General features: G+C 53.2%; 1 protein-coding gene across 4 annotated transcripts; it reads right to left on the reverse strand.

The window, feature by feature from the left end:
* Window positions 1–57: 57 nt before the first annotated feature.
* On the reverse strand, window positions 58–16,147 carry PLEKHG6 (pleckstrin homology and RhoGEF domain containing G6). Of its 4 annotated transcripts, XM_077871333.1 has the most exons (17): window positions 16,048–16,147; window positions 15,579–15,743; window positions 14,665–14,870; window positions 13,214–13,369; window positions 12,533–12,697; window positions 12,108–12,203; window positions 11,772–11,822; window positions 11,234–11,383; window positions 10,224–10,334; window positions 9,918–10,067; window positions 9,585–9,722; window positions 9,158–9,277; window positions 8,629–8,761; window positions 8,397–8,512; window positions 1,883–2,049; window positions 501–1,193; window positions 58–292 (listed from the first exon to the last, which is right to left on the reverse strand). In XM_077871333.1, the coding sequence occupies exons 3-17, from the start codon at window positions 14,800–14,802 to the stop codon at window positions 283–285; spliced, it is 2,394 nt and encodes a 797-aa protein (XP_077727459.1). In that variant the 5' UTR covers window positions 14,803–14,870; window positions 15,579–15,743; window positions 16,048–16,147; the 3' UTR covers window positions 58–282. The 4 variants fall into 4 exon arrangements, with proteins under 4 accessions (XP_077727459.1, XP_077727460.1, XP_077727458.1 ...); XM_077871334.1 differs by lacking the exon at window positions 15,579–15,743 and having other exon boundaries at window positions 16,048–16,137; XM_077871332.1 differs by lacking the exon at window positions 16,048–16,147 and having other exon boundaries at window positions 15,579–15,954.
* Between the last annotated feature and the right edge of the window lie 507 nt (window positions 16,148–16,654).

A 16,654-nucleotide genomic window follows, 5' to 3' on the forward strand; every position in this document is an offset into this window, starting at 1 on the left:
CCCCCCTCTCCACCAGGTTCTCTTTCTTCCCACCCTCGTCCAGCTATGACCAGGCAGTCATTTTTATGCACAACTTTATGGGGAGCTCTGGCCGGTCTGTGGTACAAAAATGTACAGCACTTGACCCCAAAGCTCTCAGAGCAGAAGAGGCGGAGAGCCTGAGCCAGGCTTCTTAGTGGGGAGTGTGGTCCTTGAGGTAGAGTCCAGGGGTGGGGTGGTGACCAGCACTCTTGGGGGCAGAGATTTCCTCTGGGGAGAAATGCCAGAGGTCCTGAGCGTTCCTCACACCTCTCTGAAAAGAAAGGTATTATGTGGGTGTTAGGTCAAGTCAGATGTGGGGTGAAGAGTGAGGCTAAGCGCCCTTCCTTGCCATCCCCCCCGTGCTGGTAGTGCCCTCCTATCCTGACTCAGTCCCCACCAACATCCTACTCTGACACCCCTTCCCACTCCATACCAGCCCTCTTTGCTCCCTCCCAGGCCACCTTCCTTTCAGCACTTACGATGTGGACAGGGGGGTGTCCAGTTGTATGATGTAGGGCCCACGCATCCTCTGCAGTTGGCCTCGGGTCAGCTTCCGAGGCCTGCTGTTCCCAGGCTCCTGGAGGCCCTCAATCCTTTGGCTGGCCAGTTCTTCCCGGATCTCTCTGAGCATATCCTCAGCCCGGAGAGGGCGGGGGGAGGGGGTGCAGTCAGGTCCCACAAAGTGGGACACTTCTTCCTCATCCCCTGAGGACTCCCAGGGGCTTTCCCCAGCAGAGTCAGTGTGGGTTGGGGATGGAGGGTGCTGTCCCCAGAGTTGCGCCCTATGCAAGGTTTCCACTACCACATTCCCGCCCACTGAGGTCCCATCTTCTTCTTCAGACCAGGTTGGTGTATCTCCCCTGGGAAGGCTGCTTCCTCTTCGGATAACTTGCCTTGGCAGTTCAGGGGCGCTTCGGCGTTGGGGAGCTTGGGGGTTGGCAGGCCGAGGGCGCAAAGGAACATCTCGGAGGTCCAGGGTGGAGAAGGTGAGGCGAGGGTCACGCCGAAGGGCCTGTGGGCGTAGACGGCTCACATAGTGGGGCCCCTTGGGGGAGCCTGAGATCAGGGTGCCGTAGCCAGAGTCTGAGGTATCATCTGGGACCGAGGGAGAGTCTTCATCTGTGTCTTCTGTCACCACCAGTTGGGGGATGATGGTTGAAAACTCAGGAGTCCTACAAGTAATAGTAAGAGTAAATGGTCAGAGTCTGGTGCTGAGGGATCAACTTCAAGTCTAGGAAGTCTCATCCCATCCAGAAATGGCCCCTCCTCCAAACTTAACTTTGGCATCACCTTCACACTGCATGATTATTTTCTCATCTTGCTGGCTAGACCGTGAGCCCCTCTAAGGCGTTTTAGCCACAGCACTTGGGCTAGGACCTTGTATCAAGCCGGTGCTCAGGTATTTGCTGAGAGGTTCCTGAGCTCCCTTCAGGTTATCCCCAAGTGATGGATCTTTTTTCTACTTAACCGTGCTGCTGCATATCTGTGTTCCTGTGAACGAACCTCTGACTCCAGGGATTTGGACCTCCTGGGGCCCTGCAGTGAAGTATTCTGCAAATCCATACTGGCTTTCCCTCTCCATTCCTGGCCTGGAGAGCCTGCTCTTCTCAGGGAGCTCACGTCTCTTGTGTCTGTGTCCCTCACCCAGACAACGGCAGACTGGCTAACCCCCTAGGCTGTCCCATAGGCCTTTCGTGTGCCTGGGGCCAACCTGTTCTACTCCAACCCATAACCTAGGTTCCTCAATCTATTCCCAATGCCCCCCAAAGGTGTGATGACACTTCTCTGCCTGTGGGTTCCTCTTCTCTTCCTGCCCTCAGCTCCCCTACTTTGAGAGACTTGTGGTCCCCATGGGTCTTACCTCCCCTCTGCGCTGCTCTGAGAGCCCTCCGGGGAAGGCGGGGAAGGCGAGGAGGGCCTGGTGCCTGAGGACTCCTGGTCCTGGTCCTGGTCCTGGTCCCGATAGAGAGCCAGGAGCTCCCTCTTCTGTTGGACATACTCCTCTGCCTTCAGCTTTTGCAGCGTGGCCTGGGAGGGGGCATACTTTCATTAACAGCTCTCATTTGTTTGAGACTTGCTGTGTACCAGACAGGTGCTAAGTGCTTTACATACATCATTTCATTTGATCTTCACAGATATGAATATACCATGAAGCCTATGAGGCAGACAGAATTTGTTACTCCTTCTTTACCACAGAAAAATGGAGACTCGGAATAAGTAACTGCCAAGGTCAATGAAGCCAAAGACAGGGGGAATGGAGCAAAAGACAGTGACCTGGCCCTGGGGGTGGCTGGGGTGAACAGAAGGCCCCTTCTCCTGCTTGTACAGTTCTTCCTGCTTCTCATGCCCCCTCTGCAAGCCCTCCATCCAGTCTGTCCCCTCCTTCAGGAAGCCCTCCCTGATGATGGTGATGGAAGTGTTCTGAATGGTTCTGGGCCTCAAGTTACTCCTCCTGCCACCAGGGAGGGTGGGGCCAGGCTTTCTCCTCTGCTATCCTTCAGAGATGAAAGCAAGACCATTGCAAGAGGAATGGAGAGAGGATACACCATATTTTTATCTTCTTCCCTCAACATTTTCACACAGGTGCCCTCAGAATAAAGTAGTGACATCTGAGAAGTGGCTTACAGGGCACCTCCACATGCATGTGGACATTTGATACACACCATCACCCTGCAGGGTGGACAGCATAGATATTGGCCCATTTTACAGATGAGAAAACAAGACTTAGAGAAACAAAGGCTTTTGCTCAAGGTCCCATGGGAAGAGAAGTGGAACTGGCACTGGGCCTTCTCTTTGAGTCCTGGTTCACCAACTGCACTGTTTTCTGAAGGGCAGCCTTAAAGGGCAAAGTGTTGCTAAAGGATGACATTTGCTTGGGAGGGGGTAGGGAAGGCAGCAGAACCTGCAAAGAGGTTGAAGGCAGAGGCTGAGCAAAATCGAGGTACTGGTGGCAGCTATGGGCAGCTCTGATATCAGTACTCACTGGTATGGCCGTATCACTGTTAAAATATTGGAGTACTTCCACAACTGGTAAGCAAAGGGCTGCTATCTGAGCCTCCTACCTCCCTTCTCTAGGACTACCTGATTCCTCAAGATCCAGCAGCTACAGGGATAATATGTGGCACAGCAGGGGACCTCTAGGACACCTGCCTACCCCTAAGATGCTCCACTCTGATTGGATGATGACCATGCCATACTTGTTGCTATATATTTTGATGATCTCCCCAGCTTGAGGTATACGAACCAGCAAATACTAGACATTTGGACTTTCCCAAAGCCTCTCCAGAAACACAAGAGGTAGCTGGGGCAGGATAGGAGACATGTTGGAGAAATGGATAAACAGGGACAGGAAAATGACATCAAGTTTATATTGCAAGTTTCCTTTCTCTGGGTCTCCAGGCCCTCACTGTTGTGAGTGACAAAGCAGTGCAAAAATTCTTAGCAGTCTCAGAAGACTAGTGATTTGGCAGGAGCAAGGGGTGATGGGGCCTGAGTATAGGAAACCAGCACACTGCGAGGCCAGGTCCTGTGACCTCCTCCCTTGTCTCCAATGTGGGATAGAACAATTAGTAAGGACAGTGGGTGGAGTTGTTCTTGGGGCCAGGGTGGAGCTGGAGCAGCCTGCTTGTCTGGCTCAGATGCCATGCCCTTGGCCCCACATGACCCAAGTTCAACTGAGTGTTTGGGAAGTCCAGGATAGGGATGGTGTGTGGAGGGAAAGAGCTGGAAGGAAGGGGTGGGATAATACACGTATCTCCATTAAACTTACCCCTGGTCCAACTGAAGGAAAAAGAAGGGAGGAAGGGGACCTCAGGAACCAGGTAATGGGGCTGGGTCCTCCCAGACACCTCAAAGCCTCTCTAGCAACCCTGGGAGGATGTTCTCAGCTTGGGTAAGAAGAGAGACAAGTTGGGAAGGGAAGAGGAAATTGGTGCCTGAGCCAAAATGTGACCCCTCCACAAAGCCAAGAAGAGGAAGGGAGGGTTCCCCCAGAAGGAATCCTCCAGAAGGATTCTTCTTCCTTTGCCCTGGTGGAGAACATAAGTCTTGACAGGAAATGCCTCTTCTTCCCACTTCTGCCTCTGAGGTTGCTCCTAGATTCATCTGCTCCTCCCAAAGCTCCTAAGAAGACTAATATGGATCTCTCAAGGTGTCTACAGACTCTGAACAGCAGCTGTGAGGCCTTTTCCCAGGCAGTACCCAACCCTGCCTAGGTGCCACTGACCACCACTTTCTTTTAATGATGACCATAACAAACATTTATGGAGCGCCTATTAAGTGCTGGGCCTCACGCCAAGCAGCATCAATAATTATCCCATCTCTTCTGCATGGTAGTGCCACTATCACTGCAATTCCCCAGATGGGGACTGGGGTTGGAGAGGTGACATAACTCCTGTAAGAATCACAGATAACACATAAGAGCTGGGCTCTGGATATTCCCTCAGCTGCCTGCTTCAGCCTCCCTCTGGTCATTTTTTTTTTTTTTACCTCCATCTCTGACAGCTTTTTCTATTCCCATCACTCGTTCCTTTTTCCTCTTCCCAGTTCCTAAACAGACTAAATTTCCCAGGATTTAGTCTGTTTTCCCTAGAGAAGCTAATTTTTTTTTTTTTTTTCTGAAAGTTTAAGCTGCCCAGGTTAGACCTGTGGGGAATAAATCTACACCTACATTTCTGTGAGGGGGAGAAAGAAATAGTCCCACTCCTGGGCGGTTGCTCTATCAAGGGGACCAACAGATATTCTATTGCCCTTATCAATTTACAAAGACTGATGACAATAGAGAACAGTTTTCTATAAGAATTTGGTGTGAGACAATAGCAGGATACACTAATTTCAGTTTCTTTGTTCTTTGTTTTGCTAAATGAGGACAGGGAGCTTGTGTACTGCTTGGTTATGTATCAGAAGTGACCTCTTTTCACCTGTTAAGTAGGAGTGAGACTTCTGGAGGTAAATTAGTTTGAATAAAATCCTAAGTTTGTAGTGGTATCCTGGGAGCTCTAAATGTATTAAAAACTATAAATTTGGAGAGTAAAAAATAAATATGAGGATTTTGCCATAAAAAAAAGAAAGAAAGAGGAACAAAAGATAGAACCTCAAGATCTTGTGTCTTTCAGCCCTGCAGGATTGCCACTTCCTTGAATAACTAAACAAGCCACAAGGCTCCCCAGGGCAGCAGAGGGGGCCTTACTAGAGCCCCTTTCCTACACTATTTAAACAGAGACTAAACTCTGGATTTCCTTTTCTTAAACAGGCTCTCCACATTATGATATGATATTATAGATAAGATTGCAGGAAGAATGCTTTAGATCATTTAAAGATCAAAACTATTTTCACAAGGTTCAGAAGCATTAGGGCTTCTAATGTGCCAATGACAAATTATTATTATCTATTCATTAAAGCAAGCCCCACGAGAACCACTAATTTGATTTAAATTGTTAAAATAAGGGACACCTGGGTGGATCAGTGACTGAGCATCTGCCTTCAGCTCAGGGCATGATCCCAGAATGCCTGGATCGAGTCCCACATCGGGCTCCCTGCGTGGAGCCTGCTTCTCCCTCTGCCTGTGTCTCTGCCTCTCTCTCTCCACGTCTGTTATGAATAAATAAATAAAATCTTTAAAAAATAAACTGTTAAAATAATAATGAAGTTGCATTCTTTAGAAGTACTCTAAGATTTAGATTAGATTAAGATTAATCTTAATTAAGATTTCTTTCCTTGTTCACAATACCTTCTTTTTTGGGGATCCCTGGGTGGCGCAGCGGTTTGGCGCCTGCCTTTGGCCCAGGGCGCGATCCTGGAGACCCGGGATCGAATCCCACGTCAGGCTCCCGGTGCATGGAGCCTGCTTCTCCCTCTGTCTGTGTCTCTGCCTCTCTCTCTCTCTGTGACTATCATAAATAAAAATTAAAAAAAAAAAATACCTTCTTTTTTGTAATTGAGGTATAATTGACATTTTATTAGTTTCAGATGTACACATTAATGATCCAATATTTGTATATATTACAAAATAATCACTTCGGTAAGTCCAGGTAACATCTGTCACCCTACATTTTATAATTTTTTTTTTCTCCTGGCTGAGAACTTTTAAGATCTATTCTCTTAGCAACTTTCATAATTCATCTTTTGTCTCCACCTGAACCCCAGGGCTGTTTCTATACTTCCCAAAGCCCCTAAGATACCTCCACTTGGCTATCTCCCACTACATCATTACCCTAGACCCACCCCTCCCAGGAAGCCACAACTAATCCAAAAGGTTTCTCTCTTTGTAATTTCACTTTACTCAGGGGTTCCATTGCCAAAGCAATCTTTCAAATGGGAACTCTGGGAAGGAGATTATCCTCTGTTCTCTCTAACCTGTGACCTGTATCAGGGAGTATTTACCTAGAGTGGCAGTATGCTGCCTGCTTTATCAGAATGACTTCTTTGACTCTTCTCTATGAGGCAAGGACTGTTATCATTTGTGTCCACTGCAGATGAAGAAATGGAAGCTTAGAGAGGCCACATAACTCACCCAAGGTCATCTGGCTAGGAAGAGGTAGACCTGATGTCTGAACCTGGCTTTTCCTGCTTTCAATATAGGCTTTTAATCACAGCTTCCCAAGGGCTCACCTGTCTCTTCCTCTTTAATTCTTTTCTCTACACCCACCCCCTACATGTTCCCCCCTTTTTGCAACATGTACCTAAGAATACGGCACTAAACCTCAATATTTCACACCCAAACTGGTATAGTAAATCTCCTGCCACCAGTCTCTCCCTCCCCCAGCCCACCTATCACCCTGCCAGCTCTCAATTCAAGAACACACTGATTTAATCATGGTATTCCCTTGCTCAAGAATCAATGGTGGCTCTTTCTTGTCAATCCGTTCAATTCAGCCTTCCTGTCCACACTCTTCTGTAGCTCCTGGGGGTCCTGTAGAACCTGCCCTCTCATCATTTGCTCACACAAACCCTTTGCTTCAGACTTAGACAGATGTGGTCATTGTCCCCAAAATAATCCAACCCAATTGCTCCCTTGATTTTTCTGCTCAGAGTCTTCCCTGTCCTTGAAAGGCCAATCCAAATCTTTAATCTTTGACCATTCTGCTCCATGATGGGTTGAACAGAAGCCTCAGAAAGATATGTCTAGGTACTTACCTCCAGAACCTGTGAATGTGACCTTATTTGGGTCTTTGCAGATGTGCAAACTTCGTCAGTTAAGGATCTCAAGATGAGATCATCCTGGATTTAGGGTGGACTCTATATCTAATGACTGGTGTCTGCACAAGAGACTGAGTGGGAGATTTGGACACAGAGACATATGAGAGGAAGGCCACATGAAGACAGAGGCAGAGACTGCAGTGACACAATCACAAGGTAAGGAAGCCACCAGAAGCTGGAAGAGGCAAAGATGGATTCTCCTCTAGAGTCTTGGAGAGGAAATGTGGGCTTGCTAACACTCTGATTTCCAACTTCTGGCTTCCAGAACTGTGAGAGAATAAGTTTCTGTTGCTTTAAGCCATTAAGTTTGTGGTAACTAGTACAGCTCCATTTGGATCTTTTGAATTCTTCTAGCCTTTATCATATAAATCTGCCCGGTTAAATACCTTCACTTGCTCCTTGTCATCTATAGGACAAAGTTCAAGTTCCTTAGCAAAGCATCCAGTAGCAGGCATGATCTGAGAGTACCTACCTCCCAGCCTCTCTGCCACTATGCCTGCCTTTGGACTTTATATCCTGGTAATATGAACTACTAGGCCAACAGTTCTCTCAATACACACGATGTTTCATGTTTCTTGCATTTGAACGTTCTGCTTCTCCATTTGGAATACCCTTCTTTCCCATCCTTGTTCCCCTAATGAACTCCTACATTGTTCCCACAAATGATGCTCAGACGATAGCCTCTCTGTGAAGGTGTCTCAGCATACTTCCCTCAGCACTGTCCCTTTCCCAACCAACCCACTAGACAGAATGAATTACTCTCTTCTTGGTCATCGTTCCATTCTGTGTACATGTTTCTAATATTTGTATCCTAATTTGTCTAGCTTGGCTGCAGTGCATGTTCCCTGAGGGGGAAGAATGGTGCTTTATTATTTCCTGATTCCCTAGCACTCCATGAATGTTGAATGGAAGATGACATTCAGAAGATCATTGTTTCAGGGCATTAAAACCTTTAGGGGATGCCATCTTGGGCTCTCCCAGTGACTGGCACAGTAGCTGGCCAAAGGCTTTCCTTCATCCCCTTGTGGATGGTTAAGGCTGTGTCTCCCTCCTGAGAGGCTGGGCCAGGCTGAACCTGCATCCACCCCAGCCTCTTTCTCTTCCTCTTTCCCTCTAGTGCTCCCATTTCTGACCTCTGAGGACCCCTCCACCCCTTCCCACCTCTGGTTTTCACATACCTGGGCCTGCTGGGTCTTCTTTAGCCATTGGGCACAGTCTGTAGCACTGGGGCAGTGCACAATGAAGGCACTGGAGACACACTGGAAGTCAGTGAGATGGATCACCAGGAAGCTGTCTGGGTGGAGGAGAAGGTCTGCTCAAGGGCTAGACCTTATTTGATGCCCATCCTGACTGCTCCTTCCCCTTGCCAAGGGGAAAGGAGAAGGAAAGTTCCCCATAGGAGAGACATACTAGGGTCTCGTAGTGGTTGGCACACAAGCTTCTCCAGCATGAGTGGGGGGCGAATAACCTTGGCTCTGTCTGCCTTGCGCTGGGGTTTGGTCACCAGGAGCACATCAGAGAAGAGGAAGAGGTACACGTCCAGCTGGGAAGCATGTGCAGGAGAGAGAAAGGGTCAGCTGGAGCAGTGGAAGGGTGGGACACAGATCAGGCTCCTGTGTGGTGTGCATGCATGGGTCTGCACGTGCACAAGGGACAAGTTCAGAACCGTGGAATGCTAATAGCTGGAAGGGGTGGCACTTTGGTCCCACCTCTCCCTTTGTAAGCAGGGAACATGGCTGATTCAGGGACATACAAACAACCAGAGCTCAGCTATGCCATGTTGTCTTCCCAACACACATAGACACAGACACACACACAGACATACAAACACAGCTCTTTGCCCACTCCCAGCATTTCTAACTCTTCTTCTGTCTCCCAGCATCCCTCCCTTCTCTTCAATCTACCTCTCATCTTCTCCAACCTTCCTCACACCCCTTACCTTCCCTTCTCGCCCCTCCTTCACTCGCACGGGTCCCTCCAGCAGCAGCTGCCTGATGTGCTCAGAAGCAACTCCTAGCATGGGTGACATCAGGTCCAGGGTGCAGAATGGACGCAGGTTCTGAGGGACATGGGGTAGGGTGGATCGTGGGGCTGGGTAGGGTTGCCTCCCTCTCCCAGCCACAGTGGTTCTATGTTCTGTCACCAGAAACTCCTCCTCTCATCCTAGCCCTCTTGGAGGGAGAGGAAACATCCAGTACTTCCTTCTCACTCTTTGGAACTTCACCTCTTAGGCTCTCCTCATGGGGAAAGAATGCTGGGCAAGGCCCTTCTGTGGCACCTCTGTCCCGAACCCTCCAGGCCTCTGCTAATCTGTTTCCCTGCGGGTCTTGCTTTTTCTGAGCCTCCTTCCCTCTGCCCTCCCTCACCTTCTCCACCTCCTCACTGGACGGCTCCAGCACTTCATAGGGTCCGATGCGCTGGGCTGCGGCCACCAGGCTCTCCTGCTCTTCGCCCTGGCGAACCTGTTGATTGATGTGTCGCAGGAATGACTCCACAGCAGCAATCTATGTGACAGGCGGGGTACGAAAGGAGGAAGAGCTCAGCTCCTTACCCTGTACATGTAACCCAATCAATGACAACACAGGCGGCTAGCCAGTGCCACGTGCATATGAAGAAAGAGACCTTTAAGACTTCCTGGAAATCAGTTCCCACACATCAGTCCCCAGCTCCCAAGGGCATGGCCCTGCCAGGCCACCTACCATGGTGTTCAGGGCCTCTCGGGCATGTGCCTCAGGACTCCTCTTAAGCACAGCCTGGAGCAGCAGGGGGTACTTGGTGATGCGCTGGTGGGGCTTGATGAGCAGGTCACCCAGCATCTGCCTTCCGGAGCGCTTGTGCTTCTCACACCACTGCCAGCAGGGGAGGGCAGGGGGGTAAGGGGTCTGCAAGTCCCCCTGCTCCCCCATTCTAGTGATGGACTCAGCCTTGGACCCAGCTGGAGATCAGGGATGACCTGGTTGTCTAGGATCCACCCCAGCCCCTTTCCCAGGCTCCCTCTTTCCCACCTGCACAAAGGCATGGAAGAGAGGATTATTGTCTTGCTGCTTCCGGGCGTATGCCATGGTCCGCTTCACTTGTAGGCAGTATTGGACATAGGGCTGGAACCGCTGGCTGAACTGAGGGACAGATATGGCAGGCAGGGGAAGAAGATCATGAAATCCAGCCTCCAGTTACAGAACAGAGGGAGCAGGGCGGAGAGAGCCTCTCACTGACACTTAGTTCAGCTCGCACCAATCCCTACCCCCCATGACGCTATCCCCTGGGACTGCCAGTTCCTCTCTCTGGATTCCAGGGAGAAACTGAGGTCCCAGGGTGGCAGGCCCTGCCACCCTCTGAGCCCCCATGCATAGCCCCTGCTGTGCCCTGCCGCTCTGGACATACTCTCTCATCATCAATAATTCAGCTGGAATGTTTTCAGAGCTGGACACTGCAGGTCCCATTTCACACAGGTGGTGGGTAGTGACCTGAGGTTTGCCCAGAAGCCCTGATCCTGTGGAAAAGGACTGCCTGTGGCTCCAGGAGACTATCCCTTCCACCTCTGTACCCCATTCCAGCTCTGCAAGGCCCATAGTTTCCCAGCTGGGTAAAGTTGTGGAAGAAAGTCTGATTCTAGGCCTCTTACCACATTTCTCCATGCTCTGGGTGCCCTATAACCTTTTGCATCCCCCTCCCCTAGTCACCCAGGGGATGCCTTGCTTAGGCTCCAGTCTTCTCCCAGCTGTTTGGCAATGGACCTCTGGCTAAGAAGTAAGATTTTGTAGTTAAGAGATTAGGTATAACCCTTCCCTGAGATAGCTGCATTTCATTTCAAAAGAGTCACTAAAAGACCAAAGAACCTTTGGGACAGAGGTCATATCTATGGAAAGAAGGGCAGGAGGTGAGACGATATTCTGGGATGGGGGCTATGCCCTCAGACTCCCTCAAGTCAAATGGAATAGGCATGCCCTGTAGACAGGACTTCTCTGGGATCTCCCAGGCCTGCCCCAGCCAGATATGGCCCTTTGTCAGGTCTCACCGTCAAGAAGCCATTTTGCAGGCTGACAGGGTCCAGAGGCCGGCCTGAGGTTCGAGTTTCCTCCAGGGTGGGCCCCAGCACCTCCTCCCAAAAGCTCTTGTGGACTCGAATCAGGCTGGGGATATTTCCAAACAAGGTCTCAGCTGACACCTGGAGGAGGGAGCAGAACTTAGCCACAAGCCTTGGGAGGTCACTGTCAGGCAGCCCTGGCTATGGACAGGTGAGGACCCATAAACTTGGCTGGCAGAGGGTGGGGTCAGGGATGAAGCCTGCAAGGGAGCTGAGAGATCTAAGGGGCTGGGGCTTTCCCTTCTACTCCTCTGGCACTTCAGCTGAGCTCTTGCTGAGTCCTGGAAAATAGCAGAGGCCAGCCTGCTTGGGGTCTAGAGCAGGAAGGGGAGTAGGAGGGCACTGGGTGTCCTAGAAAACGGGGCCATGGGAATTTGGACAGAGCAGCCTGTGGGGCTCTCTGGGATCCCACTCCCCTCCATGGCCTCAGAGCTTGGGATGTGCTGGATTCTCCTGAGCACCCACTTACCTCGGTTAGCAGTTCCACTCGCTGCAAGTTCAGCAGGCCGGAGACAAGGAGCTGGAGGCAGGGAAAGATAAGGGTTTCAGTGCTTGACCTCCTCCTCTTGGGACCCTAACCTAGCCCTTCTATGTGTCCCCACCTCTGGCTTGACCACTGCTAACCAGCTTCCCAAAGATCCCCAGCAGGTCTCAAATAGGGGGATCTCTTGGTTGCCTGTCTCCCCCCTTCTCCCCACACTCCTCCGTGGCCCTCCCTTCCTGCCCTGGGGGAGTGGGGGACAAAGCAAAGGAGGTGGGTGGATGGCTGAAGCAGGGGCCTGGTCTGGAGCTGAGGGAAGCTCACATCGGTCATGATCTTGAGCTTCCGCACGTAGGTCAGCTCGGTGGTCAGCAGTTCCCAAATGGCTTCCTGTTGGTGGCAAAGCTCCCGGCTCATCTCCTGGGGTGGGGATAGTGCTGGTTCAGTAAGGGTGTGATAAAAAGAATGGCAGCTACCACCTGTCAAATGCTACTAGAATCTACTTCATAGATGACCTTTTAATCCTCAAGTGTGTAGGTGGTGTTATCCCCATTTTACAGATGAAGCAACTGAGGCCCAGAGAGAGGTTTCCTGTCTCCATCCAGGTGTCACTAGTAAGCAGCAGAACCAGGAGCTGAACCTAGAGCAAGATGTCTCCAACCCATTTCTTCAGGCCTTTCCTTCTTCCGGGCCTGAGGTATACGTGCATCTACAACACCACAGGGACAGACACTGTGTTCCAGGCCCACCTTGTGCCCAGGAACCAGCTCCTTCCAGGACTTCTCAATGACCAGGCCATTGTCGCTGCCCTCTCCTATCTCCCAGTATCGCCGGTCCTCAGGGGGCAGGCGGGGCATCCCAAACATGCTGAATGTATGCAGCCTCATCTCCAGCTGGTGGGCATTGGTGACTTCCTGGGGGAGCCGAAAAGGGGATCAGTCCTGGCCGTTTCCTGGGCATTCAGACCCCTGGCCTGGGGATGGCTGTCCACGCACATGTGTGTCTGGGAATGGGAGGTGGCAAGTAGCACTGTGAGTGGGGACACGGAAGCCTGGGGTATAGGGGAAAGGGTGTTGCTGGAACATGAATAGAGAGGCACCTTGGTCTGGCAGAGGAGTCTGACCTAGGCTCCCTGACCAGAGAGATACTTTCCAGGGCTCTTCTGAGATAGACCCCTTCAGAGGGATCTTCAGGTAGAGACTAGAGAGGGCTAGGGAACCAGTGGTCTCAGGCAACGTTTTGACATTTGCCTATAAAATGGACACTTTTATGAGGCAGCATGGCTTAGAGATGCATCCCTGAGAGGATCTCTACACAGAACCGAATCCAGCTTCTTGGAAGGGCTGGCCATTCTCTCCACCCTGATCATCTGTGGAGGACACTACAGCTCAGGCTGTGAGCATGAGGATGGGAGAAGAGGGACCCCTTACCTTGACTTTGGGGGAGTGTGGTGGGCCAGCCCCAAAATGGCCTCCATGCTTCTTCTCGGGCTCTGGTTCTCGCAACTTCAGGGGAGACACGCTTCGGACGTGGCCAGAACCCTTGGCAAAGGGGACGTAGCCCTGGAGGCGTCGACCACTGGGATCCTGGAGGACGGAGAGCGGGGTAAGCTCTTGGGGCACCTCCCTTCCTCCAGAAGTCTCAGAGAGGTAGTGAGGGCCAGGCTCGACTCCAGATGGTGTCCCCTACCGCTGCAAGTGGGGCTGGCTCACTTCTCACCTCAAACCAGTTTGGGCTGAGCCACTCCTGCCCTGAGTCACAGCAGCTGCTGCCAGGGAGGCCACACTGAGCTGGGCAGGGGAGCACCATCTTGGCTCCCCCAGTGGGCCCGGGGCTGGAAGTGGGGGCCCCTAGACCAGGGGCATGGGCACTTACACACCTGAGCCCTGCTGTGGATAATCCTCCAGCATCCGCCCCCTCACACATGTGCTCCTCGTACTGTAGGCTTGCACACACAACACACAGTGCACACTGCGTTCTGAGTCCCTCACAGCTTCCCCCCACTGGGAGTGGCTTCCCTCTCATGTGGGGATAAGGGCACACACCTGTGTGGCCTCCTCCCCGGGGGGCATGGAGCCCTGTCCTTTCCAGTTGGGAGTGGCTGCGCTTCTGCATGAGAGACAGACCACGGCCACAAGTCTCCTGGGCAGGCCTGGTCACATTCCTTGATCTGCCTGTGGCCTGACTAACACCACATACTTCCTAGTCTCCCTTCCTGCCCTCATCCTGGGAGAGTCCCCAACTGTCCTGCCCATCTCCCAGGGCCAAATCCTCTTCTAGGAAGGCAGGGGATACCCCCAGCTGGAAGCAGAACAGTCCCCAAGGTGGAGAGGAAGCTTGGAGGCAGAGGGAAAGACTATGTGGCCTCCACACTTCTTTCCTTGGTCAGTATTTGAGGTGAGCCAGGAGGGTGGAGCCACAGAGAAGCCAAGGCAGGCCCCTCCACTCCTCCCCACTTGTAGAATAGGGACACCCTAACCTTTGCTCTTCCTTCAGTGTTGACTCAGAGGGAGCAGGTCTCTGGGAGCTCACAGGCTCCTCCCATGTAGAGGCGGGAATCTGGGAGGTGCCCACCCCAGCAGAGTGGTTCGCTTCCCCCTCAGCACCCCCCCCCCCATTCTGCCCAGCTCCAGGCCTCAGACCTGTCTAACAGCACCTCCTCTGAGGGAGGGCCTGGCTTCTCCTGGCTCTCTGCCTCACCTGCTCCATCTGCCAGGGATGGGTGTGGAGTCCTGGGAGCCTGGCCCAACACTGCCCTCCTCTCCCTTGAAACCCAGGAAAAAAAGCAGGGGTGAGGGATAGGAACAGAGCAGGGCTTCCAGAGACCCCATATCCTCCCTTCTGCTCCAACCAGGTCACTTTTGGGGCAATCTGGACTCACCAGCCCAGGACCTCCTCGGAAATAGGGACCGCCAGGAAAACTCTGGTTGGAGGCCTGATGCCGGCCCCCATAGGTCTCAATGCGGGAGGCCACAAGTCCTCGAAAGGGACTCTCATCTGAAGGAGCAAAGGTCTGCATCTCTTCTCTCCCAGGTCACCTCTGAAGGGTCATAGCTTCAATGTCCAGGAGAAAAGGATCCCCTGAGGCTGCAAAGAGAAAATAAAGGAATGGAAGGGCCAGCCTTGATCAGGGGGAGGGAGAAGGGAAGGATGATGGGGTGGGGGATGGGGAGGAAGAGCCAAGGCCTTGTCACTTATCTGGGAGCAGAGCTGCCTATCTGTGACTTAATGGGGGTAGGGTATGACCCCGCACGCTGGGTAGAAAGCCCCTGGGAGCTATGCATTCTTCCTCCCATGTATGCACATTTGGGGTACAAGCTCCCTCATGAGCCTCAAAGGATGCTGCAGTCCTAAGAGTAGCTGGGAGCAAAGGTCACAGGCAGGTCCCCGGGCTTCCTGGATGTCCCCTCTTCCCACAGGGGTATTCCCTTGGTACCTAGCCACACCCTCCCTGAAGCCTAGAGTAAAGCTGCAGGGAGGCCATGGGGTGGGGGGCATCTGGAGACAGCACCACCTGCCCACTATTTTTGTACAGCTCCGAAGCTAAGAATGTTTTTTATGTGTTTAAATAATTGGAAAACATCAAAAGAAGAATATCCCATAACGCATGGAAAGTATATAAAATTCAAATTTTGGGGATGATAAATAGAGTTTTCCTGGAACACAGCCACATTTACTCCTTTCCAACTGTCTACCACTGTTCTCTTCCTAGTGGTGACAGAGATTGTTCCTGTAGACTTCAAGTCTAAAATATCCACTATCTGGCCCTTTACCGAAAGTTTGCCCACCCCTTACCTGGACCCTCCTGGCCACAGACAGGGAGGAGAGGGAGGACAGCTATGAGGCCGCGGGGCTTAGCGACGAGCCAAGTGACAGCAGGCTGTTTGGTCTTCCCCAGGCTTTGGGAACACTCCACGGAGCTGGGAGCCAGGTGGGGGGCTCCATCCCTTCGCCCTAAACCTGGGTAGAGGACCCGCCCTTTGAGTGGGCAGGGCTTGGAGAGCAGAGGCCTCCTGAGCAGGTGCTTGTCCCCCTTTGGAGGGGCCTGGGGACCCTGCTCAGCCCTTTCCTTACGTTTCTCTGATTTAGGAACCAAAGAGGAAAACGTTCATGGTCTCCCTGACCCCCTCCCGATAATTCTCCCTCCGAGGGCTGGCTGCCTCCCTCTGCGTCTCCCTCCCCTGGGACCGCGGCTTCCCTTCGCTCTCGCCCCCGCCCCGCCCGCCCGCCCCGCCCCGCCAGCCCGGCCCCCGCAGCCGCTCACCTGGGCCCGCAGGTGTCCCGGCGCCCGCCGCCCGCGCTGCCGCCCCCCGCCCGCGGGGCTCCCGGTCGCCGCCGGCTCCCCCGCGATGCCCGCCCCGCGGCGCGGCCTGGGTCTGGGACCGAGAGGCCCGCGGGACCCGGGCAGCGAAGGGCCGGGCCGGGAGGGCAGGTGGCGGGAGAGGGGCGGGGCCAGCCGGCGGCCCCGCCCCCTCGCCGCGGGCCGGGGACCCGGCCGCTCCCCGCCGGCGCCGCTGCGGCCCTGGGGGACCCGGGCCCGGTGCCCGGGGCGCAGCCGCCGCCTCCCCGCCGCCCGACCGGGAGAGCTCGCTGCGCAGGGCCCCGTTCCCCTCCCGCCTTCGCCGCCGAACTCGCCCGCCGCCTGGCCTGTGCGCAAGGCCCGAACCGCGCGCCCCTCGCGTCCTCCCTGGGGCCAGACCCTTGCCGGCGCCCGAGTACTGAGGCACAAGTGGGAGGCTGGGCGTCGCGGGAGGAGGTGAGGCTGACGAGCCGGGGACCTGTGGTGTCCGCCTTGTCTGCAGGTGCGGTGGGTGGCCGGCTCCCCGCTCCTCCCCTGCCAGCAGAGGAGGGCACGGGCCACGGGACCCTGG

This window comes from Canis aureus, chromosome 25 (assembly GCF_053574225.1).
Source record: "Canis aureus isolate CA01 chromosome 25, VMU_Caureus_v.1.0, whole genome shotgun sequence".
Taxonomy (NCBI): Eukaryota; Metazoa; Chordata; class Mammalia; order Carnivora; family Canidae; genus Canis; species Canis aureus.